Raw genomic sequence first — 20439 nt, forward strand, 5'->3', positions numbered from 1 at the left:
TCACAACAAGAATCACTGTAAAGTAATCGCACAGTGTATTTTTACCTACAGTTTTCTGTCGAGTTTTCCTTGTGAGTTATGATTTGAAATTTTTCTTTCGCAATTTTAAATTTTTGAACTGTTAACTGGAAAAATATATTGAAAGAACAAGTAGAGCCGCCTAAGTTTCTTCCGACAGGAGTTGGCTCCTGGAGCGCTAGAAATTTGTTGCCAATGATGGTTGATGTTATAGATGCAGGTTTCGAAATGCTGGACGTTACGGTAGAGACAAAGCTAGAACACGACCAAATAGGTATTCATAAACTCAAGCGTTGTTGATCGAGCAATTTCGCGTTCAGATGTCTCCTGGGAGTGGAAGGGTGATGGATGCGCCCCGACTGGCTATTTGATAAAATGGGCGGATCGGGAGGAGCAGCTTGCGGCTGATAAGAGAAGATATCAACTGCCCATCGAGGACCAGACAGCGCTCGTGGTCACACTCCAGACCATGGGCGAGTCAAGGTGAGTTCTAAATTTAGCCCTTTCTCTCTGTGGCCTAGTTACTGTCGGTTTCACATGATAAGCCATCGATTTCTCCTGCTAGAAAGACCAACACACCCGTAAATTCTCGATTCAGCGTCGAATACAACTCCTTTGTCAACATCCGCGGCCCCAAATTAGACAAGGCGAAAGAAGAAGCAATGACACTTATCATGGTAAAACGCTCCCACGAGCTTTTTGAATGCTTATCAGAACAACCTAACACAACCTACAGCGACGAAAAGCTGAGCTGCTAAGGGACATCGCCCGCGTTCGCCGAGATTTGGAAGAAAACGCCAGAGAAGTCGCCTTTTTTACCGACCCAGAGAGATTCAAGGAGCGCTCCGAGCAGAACAAATCCAGGTACATCCTTCAAAAATAGCCACAAGACTGGAAATCCCGATTTAGAGAGCTCAAAACAGCTGTACGAAAGTTCAACCAAAAGCCAAAACGTGGCCTTGAGCAGTTCATCCAGCACAATTACGTGGATGAATCACCAAAATCAATCACAAAATTCCTTCTCAACCAAAAAGGACTTTCCAAATCCGCCATTGGCGAGTTGCTCGGCGAGCCGGATCAAAAATATCTTGATATTCTCGGTACTTCGTTTCTAGTGCATTATTATGTAACAAAATTGAAAAGAGCAATTTGTCGTGGCGATTGATTTCACTGGATTAGATCTTGTTGAAGCTCTGAGAAGATATCTATCGAAATTCAAGCTTCCTGGAGAAGCTCAGAAGATCGACAGGATTATTGAGACTTTTTCTAAAGGGTAAGTCCTTATTTGACATCTCTGTGTATCTAGATGCGCATTAATGTCTATGGATACCTTTAGATGTTTCTGAACACCTCTAAATTTCCCATAATATCTCATTTCTAAGAGGCCCCCTTTTTAGATACACAAATTGCAACCCCACCGTCTTTTCTTCATCGGACACCTGTTACGTCATTGCCTTTTCTATCATTCTGCTAAATACCTCGCTACACAACCCCAATGTCAAAGAAAAACCGACCGAAGACCGTTTCATTCGAATGTGCGCCGGAATCGATGGCGGAAACGATCTTCCCGCATCACAATTAGGAAGTTACTTCAAAAGTATAAACAAGAATCCCTTCAAACTGCCGGAGGAAGAAGATCAAGCCTTTGGTAAGTCATCAGAGCTCGTTTAAAAGTGCTAAAATGAGTGTAGCTAATGTCTTGTACAATCCGGACAAAGAGGGTTTTCTCTACAAACTTGGAGGAAAGATAAAGGGATGGAAGCGGCGCTGGATTGTGCTTACGGAAAAGGTTTGCTCAAAAAACCTGTTTTAAGGGGGTAGACAACGATATTTCAGACGCTGTATTACTTCGAAGAAGCAAAAGATCGAGAGCCAAAAGGCATCATTCCTTTGAACAACGTCCAAGTCCGCAAGTGCGACGAAAAAGGCAGGAACTTCTGCTTCGAGCTGTACAAAGAGCAAGAACTTCCAATGATGACTATCAAGGTACTTTTTAAAAAGTGCTTTTGATTGATTTATTCTCGATTCTAGGACGTGAAAATCAATCCAGACGGAAAAGTAATCGATGGAAATCTTGGTACGAAGAGTCCTATTATCCGCTTTTCCGCGCCGACAGAAGACGATCTCGACGACTGGGTTTCTACCATCAAAAAGTAAGGAGAAAGAGTTGTGTTCATGTCTTACGGACCCAATTTCAGATGTTTGGGACGAGATCCGATGTACGACCTAATTGCGGATCGCCGCCGCCGCGCAGGTTCTATACGACAGCCGAACGCAATAAATCAAGCCAAATCAACCGATATTCCTTCAACGAAAAATTAGAATAGTTCCTCTATGAATCGATAATACCATGGTCCTCGTTTTGTTTTCCTCGCTTGATGAGAGCAGCTCCTTATCAACGAAAAATTATACATGTGTATTTTTTCATATTTTTCTCTTCCCTTCTCTTCCAACTCCCTCGACAAATCCACCAACTTCTGTAAATACGAATCAAAGTGCAAAAAAGAAATTACCTTTCTACTTTCGTTCGAAAAAATATGGTTCCAGATCATTATTTCCCCATTTTTAACTCTCTCTATTAGATCTCTATGATTCGGACAGGGAAGCTACTTCAACGCCAGAGTGTCCTCCAACTGGTCAGACCAAAATTGGAGCAAAAGAATGAAGTGGCAGACATCACCGAGGCGATTGCTGGACGAGAAGACAGGAAGCTTTTTGCGCCAGAGTACATCTCCCCAGAGCGGCAAGCGCCACACTCACTTTGGAAACGATTAGTGAGGCAAGATTGCTTGAGGAGGAGAAATGTTATTGAGATTCCTGAGTTTTATGTCGGCAGTCTTTTGAGGTTGGTGATCAGATATTTTTTGTCAAACTAATGCGAAGTTTAGAGTCACCTACACGGATAAATACGCTCAAGACAAAAGCACGGTCTTCGCCGGCCGAGTCATTTTTCTCCACGGATTTGGAACGAATCACAAAGTCTTGCTAAGAAATTTTGTTAATGGAACTATGGTCAATTTAAAGGTGCTTATCCTCTCGATATTATTCGCTAAAAAGGGTTAAGATCGATTTATATTCGCCGATAATTCAAAAGATAGAAGTACTGCGGCTTGAAAAATGGAAGGACAGCAATCTTCAGTACCTTAAACTATGCGATCCTGCTTACTGCACCGTCCCGCTGGATATGATGCCCGAGCCGCCAACACCACTCAATCAGGAGCTCAAATACTTCGAAGGAAAAGTTATGTTCAAGAGACCCACACAAATGCCAGAACCACCCGTGACGCAGCAAGAGATGGTTGATGATCCCATCGGTACTGATGTAAGTATGCTCGATTGTACCTTGAGTTAATTCCATTTCTTCAGGGGAAGCATTTCAATGGCCATTGGCAAAACATCCACTATGGAGACAAGCGAATTTCTTTGAAACAAAACCAGAAGTGGCCGCAGTACCAGAATCTATTCGCAGATGAGTTTACGATCAAAGAAGATGACATTTACGCGCAATATCGTCACCGTCTCGCCAACTGGGCAAAAGTCACTAGGAACCATTTAATTGCCTTTTTCATCAATCCATTCAGTACGATATCATGCGACATCACAACTTTGTCGACGAGAAAGAAAATGTCATAAAAGAAATGTCACGGAATAAGAAAATCCTCGAGAAAAAGACTCGAGCTGTAGGAAGGCCGAAGGTCGATTATTCCAAAATTTCAAAAGTCTGGATCGAAGACTATAATTTAAAAACCTGCGAACCAAAATAGAGTTCACTGAAATCATCACCTTTGATTAAAAGCTGTTATTTAGATTGAAAATTTTGGCGTTGGGCTACGAGTCTACGACCGTCTAAATTTTTAGGTTGATTAGGGCCGTGTACGAGAGTATTTACTGTACCAAGATACAGTTATCGAATCGCACACGAGTTTTAGCATTTAAATTACCACCTTATTTGGCCTCTAAATTCTTCCAAATTATGTCCCTTGCATCCAACGGTGTCCAAAAGTAAGTTTACTCAATCAACATGCATCTGACTGTGCGTTTTGCAGTCCCGAGGGATTGAAAATTGAGTCAAAAGAAAACGGATTTGATGAGAACGGTGACAGGGATCAGTACAACAAGCTTCTCGACTTAGGACTCGTCGAACAAGTTGCCCAAAAGCTTGATGCCATCTACCAGGAAGGTACGTATCAACAAACCCGATTAACGCATGAACGCACGAAATATTTTTCCTGCTGAACGCATATTGCGCAGATTTCCGCGCAGCACCTTTGGAGCGCTCTAGCGACGATTGTGGTCGAGATTTGAAAAAACAAAACATATCAAAATGAAGCCCAGACTCTTGCAAACAAGTTTATTATTGTTTATAATCTTAACCCTAACCCTAAGCTCGCTGAAACAAGTAATTTCAAGTATTACCTAAAAAATGCCATTTTCTCAAGTTTTATCGATTGTTATACAAAAGAAGGTATTATTTTAACTATAAATCGTCATTCTAATTCATCTAAGAGATTTATTATTAGTAAAATTGTTAGGTCGAGAAGTAGCCGTTAGATCTGATAAGGATCGAGGCGCCACGTTCCTATTCTGCACTGCTTCAGTCCGTATTCTACCAACCTTGAATACACAACAAAAACCAACTACCACTTTTCGTGTCGTTTATCTAGACCTATTCTACAGTAGAGAAGCAGGGCAAGACCTCGTGAAATAGAAGGCATTTCCGACCTATCAACTGGTGACGTACGAGCGCTCATTTTGCTTCTACGGACTACAACTACGAACTACTCATCTTACAGATAAGTAACACGACCTCATCGCCTGGCAAACCACTCGGCCACACGCGACCTAGGGAGAATTCTTGACTTCTTGGACCGCCGAATCTTCTGGTGCTTCTTCCGCCGCCGCAGATCGTTGAACTTCAGCTGCAAGTGACCTGAATTTGCTCATCAAAAACCCCTAAAAGCAGTTATATAGCTCACCAAGCTTATAACTCGGGGTCACCGCAGGTACACTTCGTTCTCTCTCCGATTCTGCCGCCAAGTTTAGCACGCAGTTTGCATCTTCATCGGCCCAGCTCTTGAATTCGACGACTTGTGACGCTCTCTGGATCGTTGACCTGCATTGCTCATCAAACACCCCTAGAAAGGATTTAAGTTAATTCCAGAAACTTAAATCTGGGGTCAACGCAGGTACAAACGCCAACTTACAGTCGACTCGGTTTGAACTTTCAGCGCCAGATCGACGATTGTCCGTTACAGCCGCCGCCGTTCGATCGAAGCCGTTCGAGCAATCTCCTCCGCGCGATCGCAACGCTCTCCCGCCCAACCGAACTCAAACTTCTTGGAAACCGCAACTTCACCCGTGAAGATGGCGCCGCCGACGCATCTTTTGTACATGCCCGCCGACGACATCGAAACGGCCAGCCGCGCCAATCTACAAAAATGGAGTAACACTCTGATGGATTTCGTCGTGACTAACCTGAACGACTCTGACCAGAAGGACAATGTTCAGCTAGCCGCGGCCCAGCAGAAGCTCATGGTTGCCCAGCTTGGCAAAGCGCCCGTGAAGTCGACCACATCCAGCATCACTCCCAGTCATCTTGTCGAAATTCGACAGGCCTTCGAGCTTGAGAAGGAAACGGATCTCTCCGACGCCGATGAGGTTGAGGTCTGGATTCGTAAGATCCGTCAAGCCAAGGCTGATTTCGTGGATCATCTCTCCAAGGCTCAACAGCCAGAAGCCGAAGCTCTTCTCGCCAGAACTGCGCGCAAGTACTTCTCCAACGAAGTCCGCCAGTCCTTTTCCCGCCAGAACCTTCCGTTGTCGACTGTTGACCAGTTGGTGGAGGCCATGGAATCGATGTACTCTTCGAAACGCAGCATCTTCCAACACCTGAAACGTACTCATGATGTCAAGTACACAAAAAGCAAAGGCCTTCAGGCTTACATCAGCGAACTTACCGAGGCACAGCGACAAGCTTTCCGCCAGGTTGAGCGATTGAAGCTTCGAGTTGCCAAGCCTGATGTGACAATCATCGATGAAGCCACAGCTGACTACACCACGAGTACCGACAGCGCTGTTAAGATGGAAGCTGGCTTGAAGAGACCTGAAAACTACGTCTGTAAATGTGCTGTAAAGGCGCACGAGTTTTCAGACTTGACTGCTGCATGTCTGGCTTACCTGAAGATCTCCGAGTTGTTTCCTGCTGTCGCACTCAAGCTCTGCGACCAAATCGACGATTGTAGAACTGCACAAGATGTCTACAACAAGGCGAAACTCCTGATCGACCGCCTTCCTTCCAACATGACCAGCGAAGACGCAGCCGCCTTCGGTGTCAAAAACGGCACTTGGAACAAGAAAAGTTCCAAAGATGGTCAAACCGAGAAGAAAAAGCCGTCGCTTGAGGCCACCTTGCAGTCCATTTGTGATCGTCTCTCCAATCTCGAGGGAAAGAATCCAGCTCCGAAATCTGACGACGCTGATTCCAAGAACAAAAAGAAGCAAGGACGAAAGAACAAGACCACCAATGCTCGAGCAGCTGAAACTGAAGCAGCTCCAGCATCTCTTGCTCCCCAGTCCAACCATTTTCGGCTCTCAGATCAGGAGTAATGCCGTGCGCACCTGATCTGAGCGATTCCTTTTGCGCACACTCCAGCTTCCACCGCCCATCACTTCCATGGTTCGTAAACTTCAAGCTCACGCTCGGTGGGTCAACTTTTGCGGTCAAAGATGGTATCATCGACAACGGATCAGACGACCTTCTGATCCCGAAGCGGCTCATCCCAGCTGATCTTCTGGACAACTTGGATGACTGCGACTACACCATCAACGGAGTGAACGGAGCCAGACAGGCTTTAGGGCAGTTCGTTTCTGCAGTGGACATCGACGGCGCTATCTTCAAGAACATCAGGGTCATCGTCACAGACCATGAAGCTACTCCCGCTCTCATCGGACGCACTGTGATCGATCATCCCTCAAATGTCTCTTTTGGACGGACGGGTACAGAAATCATCGTCCAACGCCGCCTTGCCCCTGGTGACCCGATCTTCACTGAAAAGTTCAAGATCAACGGCTACCACAGCGACCCTTGGAATGTGGCGCAAGAAACTACAAAAGCTCACCTCAGCAGTCGACCAGCTCGGCACGTGATTGAGGTAATGAGCTCCGGTGCTCACAACTCCGCTGGTGATGCCAAAAGCAGCCCATCAGTCGAGCAGATGAGTTCCAGCCCTAGAAAAAGTACTGTAAGTACTGTACAACCGTCAAGTCGTGACAAACCTGATATAAACGCGAGCACAACTGAACTTCTTGATTGGCTTGAGACGAAGAAGAATCTGAAGCTCCCCAGGGATCACCAAAATGCTGAAGAACTTCGAACCGCTGCGCTGCTGATGGTCGAGTTCGACGACGTCTTCGGTGGTGATAACGAGCCCCTCGGCGAGTTTTGCAAGCCGGTACGCATCCCGACTACTGGAAAGTCCGCCAGCCGCAAGCAACACCAGATTCCGTACAAGAACCAAGAAGCGGTCGATGCTGAAGTCGATCGTATGGAACGTATCACCGCCATCGAGCCATGCAAGAATCCTCAGGGCTTCAATACGCCACTCCACTGCGTGGACAAGAAGGACGGAAGCCCCAGAGTTGTCGCCAACTTTAAGAACACCTTAAATTTGGTGTTGAAGGATCCTGACCCGTACACGATGCCAAACCTGCGCGAAATCTTCAACGAAGTCCGCCCAGGGATGATGTACATGGCGTCCGTGGATTACCGCTCAGGCTACTGGCAGATCCCGATCGACAAGCGCGACAGGCACAAGACGGCTTTTACCTGGAGAGGGAAGACCTGGCAATATACGCGATTGCCATTTGGCCTGTCGTGTGCAGGTCAAATCTTCAGCAGATGCGTCGGAGAAGCTCTGGAGACCATCACCAACCGCGACGGCATCTATGTTTACATAGATGATGTTCTCATAGCGACTCCTACCTTTGGCGCGTATGTACAGCGACTTCGAAGCCTGTTTGAAGCATCGAGGCAGTTCGGACTTCGACTTCATCCCGGCAAGTGCAATTTCTTGGCGAAATCCTGCAAGTTTCTCGGGCGTGTCTTGAGCCCAGAAGGAATGAGCGTCGACCCAGATCACGCTTCAGGAGTTGACTCCCTTGCACCACCAACTTCAAGATCAGAACTGCGTACACTGCTCGGTCGATTGACGTTCATCCGCGAATTTCTGGAGACGCGCCTGTATGAGCGAATCGACACTAGTTGTTTCAGCCAGCTAGTCCACGAGTTGAACAAGCTGAATCGTGACGGCGATTTCTACTGGCCGCCTGAAGCCCAAGCTGCATTTGAGCGAGTGAAGAAACGGCTCAAGTCCAGTCCCATGATCTCATATCCTGACCCAACGCGCGATTTTCTACTCGTCACCGACGCTTCGGAAGTTGCAGTTGGAGCTGTGCTGATGCAGCTCGTAGATGGAAAGGACAAGATCGTCGGTGTTGCTTCCAGGACCTTCACTGCAGTAGAAACCCGTTGGAGCACGACTGAGAGGGAGGCCTACGGGATCCTTTTTGGCGTTCGGCGATTCGACTATTTCCTCCGTGGCCGGCCTTTCGTGGTCAAATGCGATCACGCCGCCTTGCAGTATATTGACAGCGTCGACCACAAAAACGCCAAGCTGAGCCGTTGGATGGACGAGCTCTCCAGCTACCGCTTTTGTGTTGAATACATCCCCGGCGAGCAGAATGTTTGGGCAGATATGTACAGTCGTCCATTTGGCATCAAGAAGCCTGTGCATTCGGACATTCACACTCCAGCCGGAAAATTTGTAGACTTCGAGAATGGTCTACGTGCCTACATTCCATCTTGGTCCATGAAGGATCAGGTGCCAGCGCCAGTAGGTACATCGAAAAACCTCCTTCGTGAAGGGATCACCAGAGCTTTGATCGCCAGCAAGGACGAATTCATCCTCACCGATGCAGCAGAGGGCTATCTCCAACTCGCGTCCGATCAGCGCGCAGATTCAAGCATCGGGCCCCTGATTTCAGCTCTTGGCAAGTTCCAGAAAGATCCAACCGCAATTCGACTCGACCGGAATGACCACAATTACGATGTGTTCCGAGTGAATTGGCCCTACTTCCGGATCTGCAAGCGGACTGATCTTCTTCTTCACGTCAAAGACGGCAAATATCGCCAAGTTCTAACGCCAGAGCATGCGATCCGTCTCCTCCGAAATTCTCATGACGATTGTGCTCATCCAGGTACTAGTCGGGTTGCTGATTCGCTGCAATCATACTGGTGGCCAGCGATGGAAGAGGACATTCGCAACTACGTCGCATCATGCTTGATTTGTGCCAAGAAGAAGGGAAATCAAGGTCATCCGTCGTCGCCGAATATTGGTCACTGCAGACGCGGCGAGCGGCCATTTCAGGTGATCTTCATCGATTTCACCGTCTTCGACAAGGTCAATGGCAAGAAATTCTGCTGCACGATCCTTGACAGCTTCACCAAGTTCTTCATTGCCAAGCCTGTTCCGGGCGAGAGGGCAATCGACGCTGCCAGGACGATAGTAGAAGAAGTAGTGCTTCGACATCATGTGATTCCCAGTATTGTGTCTTCCGATCGTGGAACTGCGTTCATTTCTGCGACGATGGGGGAACTTTACAAGCAGCTCGGAATCGTGGCGGAGAAGCATACCGCTTTTCGACCCCAAGGTACAGGAAATCTCGAACGACAGCACCGCACTTTCAAGTCGATGATTTTCATGCTCGAGCACGAGCGGCACATGAACTGGATTGACGCTGCTCCATACGCCGTGGCATTTATGAACAGCCACAAGAACAGCAGCACTGGTCAGGCTCCACACACGCTGGTAACTGGTCGCCGATCACGTCTAACAATTCAGGCCACCATCCACGACAGAGATGTCAGCGCCGATTCGCCTTCCAAGTACGGCTCCATCGTCCGTGAGCGCTTGGAATTTCTCCACGATGTCGCCAAGATCGCCAACAAAAGCGCTGATCTTGAAATGGAGAAAAAGCTGGACAAGGCTCATCGCGCGCGCCCACTTCGCAAAGGAGACCAGGTGACTCTGTACCGACCTGTCTCCAAAGCCGCAAAGACCAACGGTTACGACTGGATTGGCCCGTTCACGGTCATCACTGCATCTGAAAAGGTCGTGAAAATCAGATGTAACAACGACAAAAATAGTGTTGACTGGGTGCACAGGGCACATCTACGCTACGTACCTGAGCGATTTGTGCATCTTCGAAATTCTGAGCTGATGCGCGAGCTCGATCTTCTTGAAACTTCAGCTGATCCGCTCATCTCGCCAGAAAATCGACCGGAGAATGCATCTGGAAGTTATCCTGTAGCTCCTGACGCGCTTCCAAAAGTTGGGAGGCCGGCTAAGGAAAATTTAACTTCTGGAAATTCGCGGAAATCTCCTGGACCTACCTCAAAACTACGAAGAACTCAACCAGCTTCGACAACTTCTTCATCAGACCCAAGTTCTGCAGCTTCGACTTCTCTACCAGCTCTTCCGGCGATCGATTCTTCGTCAAGTTCTCTAGCTCCAGCTTCGACGACGTTTGCGCCCGATCCCCGACTCGTTGACCTCTTCTCTAAACTAGAATTGCGTCAAATGAGGAAAAGCAAGAGACAGAAGAAGAAGCCAGAAAAGTTGTCTCTCGATCCGAAGAAGAAAACTTACGCTGCTGATCGCTGATTGGCCGACGCGCGATGATTGACTCATCGGATTCTTCGCTCGACTTTCTGGGTAAAAGTTCTCACCCACTGGACTGCTCTGCTATTAGACCGCCGCTGCTGCTTTCCCTTCTGCCGCGTCGTTTTCCCTTCTGGACTGCTGCGCGACTCTCCTTTTCAACTCGACTGCTTTTGGATCTATCATCTCAACTCTACTTCCTTCAAGAGAAATCCACTACCGTCACTACGCTAGAAGATTTAGAGGGCTGTTAGGTCGAGAAGTAGCCGTTAGATCTGATAAGGATCGAGGCGCCACGTTCCTATTCTGCACTGCTTCAGTCCGTATTCTACCAACCTTGAATACACAACAAAAACCAACTACCACTTTTCGTGTCGTTTATCTAGACCTATTCTACAGTAGAGAAGCAGGGCAAGACCTCGTGAAATAGAAGGCATTTCCGACCTATCAAAAATAAAATTTAACCATGTTAAATTAGCAGATTTCGTCAAAAGAAATCAGTTTATAAGGAAAATTTCGAGGATTTGGGCGGGACGGAAATTTTCACTCTGAAGCCAAATTTTTAACCCGAGGACAAAAAAATTTTTTGATGATGGATTCGGATTCCTCATCGAAAAAGACCCCGAAAAGTGGGGGTTCATTCTAAATTTTGATGAAGTAGAGTTTGAGTTATCGAGCTTCGAAGGTGCTCTGCGCAGAAATCTGCGCAATATGCGTTCAAGCGTTAAGAAGTATTATTCAATAATCTCCTACAAATTCTCGTGAATACACATGAAATTCCCATAATCAAATTAATGTACCACCCGAAAAATATCCTGTTTTCTTTCTTCTGAAATATCAGTATGATTCAGCCGCATCTCAAAATTATCATGAATTGTGTGAAAATATCTCCCGATCTATATAAAGCCCTCATTTTTACTCATTTTCTAAAAAGAAAGATTTTCGTTTTGAGATGAATTATTACCCCTATTTGACAACCAACATGTCCTACCCACAATTGATCCCAACCTATTGCAATATCACTGATAGCATCGTCTACACCACTCCTGCCCCAGCTAACAATCCAAATCCAGGACTTGTGAAGCACGAAGAACTCGACGATCGCGCCTTTGACGCATTGAAAGAGTTCGAATGTGAAGGAGCCTGCGCCGTGCTGCAGCAATTCAAGGATTCCAACCTGTCCCATGTCCAAAACAAAAGTGCCTTCCTCTGCGGAGTGATGAAGACTTATCGACAGGTAAGATTATTGCTCACTTACGACTTTGATTTCTAACTTGATTTGCTCACTTTAAATCTGCTTGATTTTAACGGCCGTTCTCTTCCTTGATTTCAAATCAAATTCAAATAATCAAAAGTAAGGGGGTAGAAGGCAAAGTTCAACTCCCTTATAATACACAACCATAAATCCTAATGAGATGAACCGATAATCAATAACCAGAAAACGCGCTCTTGAAGTCTAGGTTGAAAGTTTTCATTCTACCCTAGCGCCAGAAGGCGATTGCCGAGGGTCGCCTCCAACCAACACCTCATGGGCACCCCGATGAAGCAAAAATCAAGGAGCTACTCAACCGCACCAAGTACAACCTTGACGTCACCACCGGCCAGCGCAAGTACGGCGGCCCCCCACCCAAGACTGTTTCTGATAAAGAGCAGCCCGCCGTCGGCGCTGAAGTGTTTATCGGCAAAATTCCTCGAGATATGTTTGAGGGTAAGTTCTCGTCAATCCCTTTTCTTGCTGAATCAATCTTCAGATGAGCTTGTCCCCCTTTTTGAAAAATGCGGCCTCATCTGGGACTTCCGACTCATGATGGACCCAATGACTGGCCAAAACCGTGGCTACGCTTTCCTAAGGTGAGTGTACTCTCCCTCTATTTCAATCGATCATTATTTCAATATAGCTTTGTTGAACTGTCCGCTGCGCGGAAGTGTGTCGAAATGTACGACAGATTCGAAATCCGCAACAAGCGCGAGCTTCATGTGACTATCTCCCAGCCCAACAATCGCCTCTTCGTCGGATCGATCCCAAAAACAAAGACTAAGCGTAAGCCCACCTTCTTTACCCACTCCCTTATTCGCTTTTCAGAGGAGATTCTCGACGAGTTCTCCAAGCACACGAACGGATTGACAGACGTTATTCTGTATTATCAAGTTGAAGAAAAAAACAAGGGTTCTGGTCTCCAGAAGAACCGCGGATTCTGCTTCTTAGAATATGAAACCCATCAAGCTGCCTCACAAGCCCGACGAAGGCTTCTTTCCGGTAGGACTTACCACAATCCGAAAAAAACTAATGCTAGCGTTAAGAACATCAGCTTTTTAATTAAATATATGATTTAGATAAATTAAATTAATTATATATGCTTGTAGAATATTATAGTCTAAGGTATGTGCTGCAAACATTTGCACGAATATTGCACGAATTCAACTATACCATTGTACAATTGTTTTCTTTGACCTCAACCATATTCTAGGTCGCGTCAAGGCCTGGAACAACCTCATTGTCACTGTCGACTGGGCTGACCCTATCAACTCTCCAGGCGATGATATCATGGATAAAGTTAAAGGTAGCAGCATCGTTTCTTTCATCCAAGTTTACCTTTGATTTCAGTTTTATACGTCAAGAATTTGGCTTCAATGGTCAGTGAAGATCTCGTCACCCAAACCTTTGCGGCCTTTGGCGATATTGAAAAAGTCAAAAAGCTGAAAGGTGGGAGTTGGGGTAAGCAAACTTTTGTGACAATAAACAAAATGGTGATATAAAAGGCCGTGATTATATCCGAGTAATCCGTTTGGTGATTTAAATCTGCATGTATTTATATAAGTTTGTGATTTGGGGGAACATTAGTTGCTAAAACCGATTGTTTGACTGTTCTTTTTAAGATTACGCATTTGTCCACTTCAAGAACCGTGATGAAGCTCGCCGTGCGATGTCTGAACTCAACGGACTCAACTTGGAAGGTCAATGCATCGAGATTTGCCTCGCCAAACCACAGGACAAGAAACTCAAGGAAAAGAAACTCGAGCGTCAGATGCAGAAGCAGATGGCCATGTCAGGTTAGCGTCCCTCTTCTTCAATGTTTTATAAGAACCGATAATTTCATCAGATGAAGGTCGTTTTAACGACTGTCCTCTTCCTTGATGTCAATCGATCGAGTTGATACTGTCAGTTGATTAGGTTATATCAATATTTAATATCAGTTAATTTCCTCGATAGTTTATCTAGTCGATTAATCACTGTTTCAGGCGGTTTTGGCTTCGGAAAAGGGCAGGGAATGATGCCTGGCATGCCTCGCTTCCCAGGCCATCCGCCATCGTGGATGAACGGAACTGGATACCCGTACGGTGGACCTGGAGGCTACAGTGGCGGCCCGAGCAATGGATACGGAAATGGTGGAAACGATCAAGCGTGGAATGGCTACTCTGGTTACGCTGGCGGATACGGTGCTCCTATGGAGGTGACACAAGTTTATCTGGCCGTAAGGGACTATCTTTTTCAGCAGTACATGAACGGTTACGGTGTCCGGAGTGGCCCAAGCGCCCGTGGCGGCTACTATAACCGCGGATCCAACCCCGGTCAGAACAGCGGCAATAACCGAAGCGGTGGACCCAAGCGCGGCTACAAAGGCGGCAAGTCTCGAAAATCGCAGAACCACAACGCCAACCAACAACAAAACAATCACCAGAGCAACCAACAGTAACGAACAGTCACTGTTGAAAGTTCCTTCATCGTCCTGCGTGTGGCCTGCTCCATTCTCTTAGCAAATCTTAATTGATCTCTCTCCTCTCCCTCTCTTTTTTCCACTACAATGTTCTCCTGCAGCGGTTCAATTTGACTCCCACGTGACTGCCAATCTCTCCTTTTTTTAAATAGTTATAATAAGATCTGTTAGCCCTTCGTCTGGGTCCATTTTCCTTCAGTTGAGAAATCTTCCGTTCTTCAAATATAATAAAAAAACCTCCAAAAGACTTAGAATTTTGAAAGCTTTCGAAACAAACCCAGTAAGCCTAACTGTATGTGATACCCACAAGTAAGTCGTGTTCGCAAGATTTGTGGCTAATGCAACTTAACTCGTATTTATTTAATTTCAATATTTCCTGACGTAGAATTTTTCTAATTTCCAATTGTCAGATATTACCTACACTCGAAAACATTACACGCGCCACGCCCTTATGGCCATTTCTATCTTGCCTTGGGGCGAGCAATCGATCCACAAGGTCGATTCAATTCATCGTTAGGTTTTTGCTCATAGGTTTTTCCAAGAAATTGTTACTTTCTTACCATTCTAGTAATGATTTTTACTATACATTTTTGAAGTTCAAATAAAGAAACGCCCGTCATGTTCATCCCTTCGAGATTCAACCTAAAAACCAAGATGCCAAAAAATGCTTGTAAAACTTCCTTAGAGAACAGTTTCCCCTTGCTTCAGTAACTTTTTCCGACTGCCGGAAAAACTAAAATTACTGAAGCAACGTCCTTAATTAACAGCGCGTTGACTCTTCATACTTCAATACGAAACAAAAGAAAAAATAAAGTTGAACCCTTTTTGCCTCCCCGCAAGAATATGTGAGCGTGCATCGTCAAAAAAAAATACCGCGAGACTAAGACCCTCGCGGTAGTCAAATTTCTCGATCCATAAAAAACTGATCTACAAATTCTCTTCCTTGATTCCTGATCGAAATTCTCTCTAATTGTATACCTGTCTGAGTATTTGTCTCTTTCTCTTAAAATTACTCCTCCAAATTTATAACCTCTATCTATCCTAATGCTAGTGTGTACTATTTTTAATTCAGTAATATCATCGTATTTTACCCTCCTATTATCTATTTTCGGACGCACCAGACGATGCATCAAAATCAGCGGTTTTCCCTCTTGAATTTTACTTCATCAGGAATATTTAATTCTTGTAAAGAGCTTTTCTTTCAATTCCGACACTAGAATGGGGCAGAATGAGGGTCAATTTGGGGCCCTCACTGGCAGCGCACTCATTTTTAATACTGTTGTCGGAATGGGTATTTGGGCGCTCCCAAAGGTACGACTTTTCAACCCTTTTCCTCCATTCATCCACTTTTTAGATGATTTACGAAGCAGGGACAGTAGCAGCGTATTCAATTTTGATCTTCTGCGGTTTCATTTCTTTCGTCGTCGCTTCTTTCATCAACGAACTACAAGGGGCAGCAAATGCAGTCAAGAAAACCAACCTTTCGAAAAGCCCAAAGAAGGTATTGAAAGAAGACGAGGTCAATCTCATTACCCCGGATGATGAGGAGCCGGACAGAATAGGAAAGGTTGACGAACGCGAAATGCGAAGAACTAGGCACAAATAAGACACTGTCATGATCAAATCATTAGTAATTTTAAGATAAAATAAACCATAACTAGTCAATTAAATGATTAATCTGGCCTTCATATAATCAGGATTATCAACAAAGCTGGAATTTCGCGATCAGTTCTTGGGAGTAAATCGGCGCAGTGGTGTAAGTCGCCAAGAAGAGAAAGTCGGGGTACTCTCACCCGCCGGGTTCAATTCCCGCTGCGAGTAAGAACCTTTCATTACTAGAAGAGGTAATTGGGAGGAACGCATCCTAAAAGGGGGTATGCTGGGACGAAATATGGCAAACGCCATATTTCCCCCCTTTTATTGTTCACAATAGTGAATCAACTTACGGGAAAAGCTTTTCATGCATGGACGATGGGCCACGGAATCACTTAAATTTCCTTAGTCTCAACCTTTCTAAAGACCAAGCCACAATCTACTCCGTCACCGAGCGTTTTGAACTCACCTCCGCCGTCAAGCTCATACTCGGCGACTGGCCAGCAAAAATCAACAACATCCTCATTATCCTCTCCCTTCAAGTCGCAGTATGCGCATACATCGTCACATTCGCCGAGACGTTTAGAAACCTTTACTGCCGCCCGCTCACTTGTCAATCTGACAATTTCACTGAAGAAATGGATGACTCTGCGAAAGTCATGTGTGGCGAGACGGAATACACCGAGAAATTTATTTATACAATGGCGGTGATTATCATTCTGGCAGTCACAGCACCTTTTTGCGCAATGGGTAGGTCTTTGGAAATGAATAAATTAGTAGACATTTTATATAACTGCCATGTGTAATTCATCACGCCTGGCTTCGGAATCCTGTCAACAGGCAAATCATGACTTGATTTAGTAAATTTCGATTCATAACTGCGCGTCTGTAAAACCAGGATCTCACTGTATCTTATAAGGTGTGGGGAACAACACATCCGTTCAAATGCTCGGAACGATTTTCCGCTGGATCACCATCATCCTCGTTTTGATCATCTCAATCGCGCGCGTTGGCGACTCTGACGCAAAATTCTCGTCCTCGCCGACAAATTGGGTGCGGATGCCGCTGATGTTTGGCATGGCGAATTCCGCTTTTGGTTGCCACGAAGCGCTACCTTCACTGCTTTTTCCTATCAAGCAAAAACGCAACAATGTGAAAATTCTCGCCGTGACATTTTTGCTCATCGGCTTGCTTTTCATGCTCTTGACGACAACTGCCCTGACAGCTTTTGACGGACCCGATATTGCCGATTTATACCTTCTCAATTTTCAGGTGAGCTTTTTCAGTTTATTTACAGTTCTGTGGTGTCAATATTTATCACTTCTTCGTACGTCGGTGGCAAGTCGATCTCTTTGCCATCCTCTTTTGGTTCTATTATATCTCGCGGCAGTGGCGAAGTTGCGTTTCCATAATGAATATATGCACTATCTTCGGTTGCATTCGAAGCTGATCTCTCGATGCTTCCTACTGCCGTCGCATTTTCATAAGTATAAGCATCATTTACCGCATCATTCTCGGACTGTTGCGATTCGGCATCACTGATGTTTTTCTTCCCACAATTCGTAAGACAGTCAAACTGATGTGGAATATTTTGCAAATTCGTGTCACATATTTATTTCTTACCATTAGGGCAACAAACAGGAATCCGCCTATTAAAATTAGTAAAACTGAAATAAAACCCTCTGCAGCTTCGTTTGTCATTTCTCAACAGTTGAAAACTTCAGTCGAGTCTGAACTTTAGCGCGATTCTTTGATAAATATAAACATGAAGAGTCGATTTGTGAATAGTAAATCACAAGATTCTGTTTTGCTGATAAAAAAACAGTGGTATCAGATCTTGATATCTACTTTATTTACAGTTCTATGGATTGCCCATTGATGACTTCTTCGTATGATGGTGGCTGGTCCTCTTTTGGTTGTATGATTTCCAGAGGTATATGACTGTCATAAGCATTGTTTTCTATCGCAATATCAGGTTCTGCAGATTCCGGATCTCTATCACTGATTTTCTTTGTGCATTTCTCAGCAAAAAAGCACTTGATGGATGAGATTCTTAGAAACGTATTCATTTATTATCAACTTACAAAGAGGACTACAGAACCAATAGCGACAAACAATAGAAGAAGCTTCAATAACAGGACTTTAGTTTCATCGTTCATTTTCTCTTCATTTGATCTATTAGTAGTGGGTACTCAGAATTTTGGTGCTTTTATTTGGTAAGTATAAACAGAGACGCTTTCAGACCAGTTGCAGTTTGCATTCGCAGATTTCAATTTCAAAATCTTCATGTTCCTCGGTCGGTTTCGTTGATAACATCATCATAAGTCGGCGGTAAATCGATAACGGTCTCGTTTTTTACTTTTGCAACTTCTAAGATGTATTTTGAATAAAGATGTACAAACAGATTCGTTTACCTTCAGAGACAACGGATTCATTTGGAACATATGCATTATTTTCGTAAACAATCTCGAACTCCTCTTCTCCGGGATCACAATTTATATGACAAGCTGGCTTGTCAATTATGCTACCGGTATTGTCGCAGACACCACAAAAATAGCACTTTGCGATAATTAGTTGAATCGCTCAAACAACTTACAAGTGTCCACACGATAGCGAACGTAGCAGTTACACCGATTATGAGAAAAATTTCTGTATCACTCAAAGAATCTCTAGTACTTTTTAGTTCTTCCATTTTATATTCAATTTCAGGCAGTCTGCAAAGTTCGATTTTTGGTGATCTTGTTTGCTAAATAGAAACATGGAATTTTCACGGGAAAAGTTCGTTTTTTTAGCGAAAGTCATGTTTGTTTACAGTAAATAATTTACTGATTAAAAGTCTTCATTCTGGTTTTCTTCCATAACTGCATCATATGCCGGTGGTAGGTCATCAATGATTTGAGAGCCTTATTTTTCATCACTTTGTAAACTACGAATGGTACCTTCGGGGACATAAGACCGAGTTTCGGCAGCTGGTCACTTTGCTGAATATCTCCAGTTGATGTTCTTTGCGATGAATTCCCACTTACAGCCTCGCTGGAGGAAGAACAACCCTCTGACCGACAGAATAAATACTTATTTTTTATGGAGTAGTTGAAGAATAAGGCGTTTGGAATCTACCATGAAAAGTAAAGCAAGTGATCCAAAAGTGACGAGCACTCCTATTGCCAATCCGTCCATCTTTTCTCTTCCAAGTTTCTAACTTTCTTTGGCCAGAATTTAGAGTACAATAGTTTGCCAGGAAGACGATTTACTATCCATAGTAAAGTTAGCATTGCTAATTTGCATTTGCAAATTGCAGGAGAATACAGAAATGATTATGTACTTGTTATTACTCATGAGTCAATCATCAAAATACTGAAAATTAAAATGATTCTCTCAGAACGACTGCGATCTGGTGAAAAGCTCCTTTGTTCGGATGATCCTCACATTTTACCCTATCATTCCAGGTAAGCCAGTTCGCCATAATAATTGACTAAAACTCGAACTTCAGCTGTTACGAATTTCATCATTTTCCACGTCGTTTGCCAGCGCAACTTGGAAGTGATGCTTCCCTTGCCAAAAGCTCTCTCCAAATCGTCACTCGTGTACCAGAAGATCTTTCTGATGACTCTCTCCAGCATCACTCCTCTCATCATCTCCTTGACAATCACCAATGTCGGACTGATCTTCAGCGTCGGCGGTGCATTCACGACCATCTTCAGCTCTTTTTTCTTTCCAACGCTGATGGTAATGCGCTCGCGATCGATGCTCGCTGACGTCCCCGTTAAAAATCCACTTGCAAGTCCGATGCAAAGTAACTTTTGGATCTTTTTGGTATTCTTGACCATCGCAGGGACTGTCGCTGCCAATGCTATTGCCATCTTTTTTCTGTAGTACTTTACCTATTTACATTTACTTCTTACCTTTCAAAATTCATTCAAAGTCTTATTTTTTATCAGAGCAAGATTGGTAAGCTTGGGTGGGGCATAAGTTTGGGGTTAATCGGGTTTACTCACATATTGGATTTTTCAGCCAATAAATGTTGATAATTTTAGCCTCTGATTGGCTGAAATTCCCCATAGCACACTTATCTTTCTTTATATATTCGAAAATGTGCCCACCCTAGTTTAAACTCAAGCTCTTTTTTGTTTATACATAAAACTTCTACCACTACTAGCGACTACTTGGGACTATCACCAACCCTTTGGCAGTAAAACTCAACTTCTAGCCAATCAAAACTTGCCAGCAAAGGTTTTAGTCCTAGACAGTCACAAAAACAGCAAAGTTCATTCAATCTTCAATCATATTTTCTGTTACCAAAAGCAATCAAAAGTCATCTGTATATCTCTTTGTATCCGAAATACGAAAAAACGCTCGCTCATCCTTCTTTTTTGTTTTATTTAATATTTAACTTC

At 44.5% G+C, this 20439-nt stretch overlaps 5 protein-coding genes across 8 annotated transcripts; 4 read left to right on the forward strand and 1 right to left on the reverse strand.

The window, feature by feature from the left end:
• Window positions 1-223: 223 nt before the first annotated feature.
• Window positions 224-2572, forward strand: LOC145703647 (cytohesin-1-like). Its single transcript, XM_081781067.1, has 11 exons — window positions 224-292; window positions 339-501; window positions 617-695; window positions 755-882; window positions 928-1118; window positions 1162-1291; window positions 1416-1666; window positions 1710-1807; window positions 1855-2004; window positions 2050-2171; window positions 2217-2572. The coding sequence occupies exons 1-11, from the start codon at window positions 247-249 to the stop codon at window positions 2338-2340; spliced, it is 1482 nt and encodes a 493-aa protein (XP_081637193.1). The 5' UTR covers window positions 224-246; the 3' UTR covers window positions 2341-2572.
• A 23-nt stretch (window positions 2573-2595) lies between these two features.
• LOC145704447 (uncharacterized) lies at window positions 2596-3793 on the forward strand. The gene is made up of 5 exons (XM_081781937.1): window positions 2596-2863; window positions 2907-3042; window positions 3083-3340; window positions 3385-3555; window positions 3600-3793. Exons 1-5 carry the CDS (start codon window positions 2607-2609, stop codon window positions 3780-3782), a joined length of 1005 nt encoding a protein of 334 aa, XP_081638063.1. The 5' UTR covers window positions 2596-2606; the 3' UTR covers window positions 3783-3793.
• Window positions 3794-3803: 10 nt separating this feature from the next.
• On the forward strand, window positions 3804-15642 carry LOC145704557 (heterogeneous nuclear ribonucleoprotein Q-like). Of its 4 annotated transcripts, none has more exons than XM_081782045.1 (13): window positions 3804-3891; window positions 3948-4020; window positions 4065-4198; window positions 11810-11973; window positions 12222-12444; window positions 12488-12587; window positions 12635-12777; window positions 12820-12993; window positions 13205-13297; window positions 13342-13452; window positions 13614-13787; window positions 13977-14188; window positions 14231-15642. In XM_081782045.1, exons 2-13 carry the CDS (start codon window positions 3992-3994, stop codon window positions 14429-14431), a joined length of 1758 nt encoding a protein of 585 aa, XP_081638171.1. In that variant the 5' UTR covers window positions 3804-3891; window positions 3948-3991; the 3' UTR covers window positions 14432-15642. The 4 variants fall into 4 exon arrangements, with proteins under 4 accessions (XP_081638171.1, XP_081638249.1, XP_081638388.1 ...); XM_081782123.1 differs by having other exon boundaries at window positions 14234-15642; XM_081782262.1 differs by having other exon boundaries at window positions 13342-13440.
• A 28-nt stretch (window positions 15643-15670) lies between these two features.
• On the forward strand, window positions 15671-20434 carry LOC145712215 (putative sodium-coupled neutral amino acid transporter 12). The gene is made up of 6 exons (XM_081789899.1): window positions 15671-15763; window positions 15807-16048; window positions 16455-16795; window positions 16965-17317; window positions 19425-19491; window positions 19536-20434. The coding sequence occupies exons 1-6, from the start codon at window positions 15671-15673 to the stop codon at window positions 19916-19918; spliced, it is 1479 nt and encodes a 492-aa protein (XP_081646025.1). The 3' UTR covers window positions 19919-20434.
• LOC145711907 (uncharacterized) lies at window positions 18294-19460 on the reverse strand. Its single transcript, XM_081789600.1, has 3 exons — window positions 18642-19460; window positions 18460-18604; window positions 18294-18415 (listed from the first exon to the last, which is right to left on the reverse strand). Exons 1-3 carry the CDS (start codon window positions 18735-18737, stop codon window positions 18330-18332), a joined length of 327 nt encoding a protein of 108 aa, XP_081645726.1. The 5' UTR covers window positions 18738-19460; the 3' UTR covers window positions 18294-18329.
• Window positions 20435-20439: the final 5 nt, after the last annotated feature.

Source organism: Oikopleura dioica, chromosome 1 (assembly GCF_907165135.1).
Source record: "Oikopleura dioica chromosome 1, OKI2018_I68_1.0, whole genome shotgun sequence".
Lineage (NCBI taxonomy): Eukaryota > Metazoa > Chordata > Appendicularia > Copelata > Oikopleuridae > Oikopleura > Oikopleura dioica.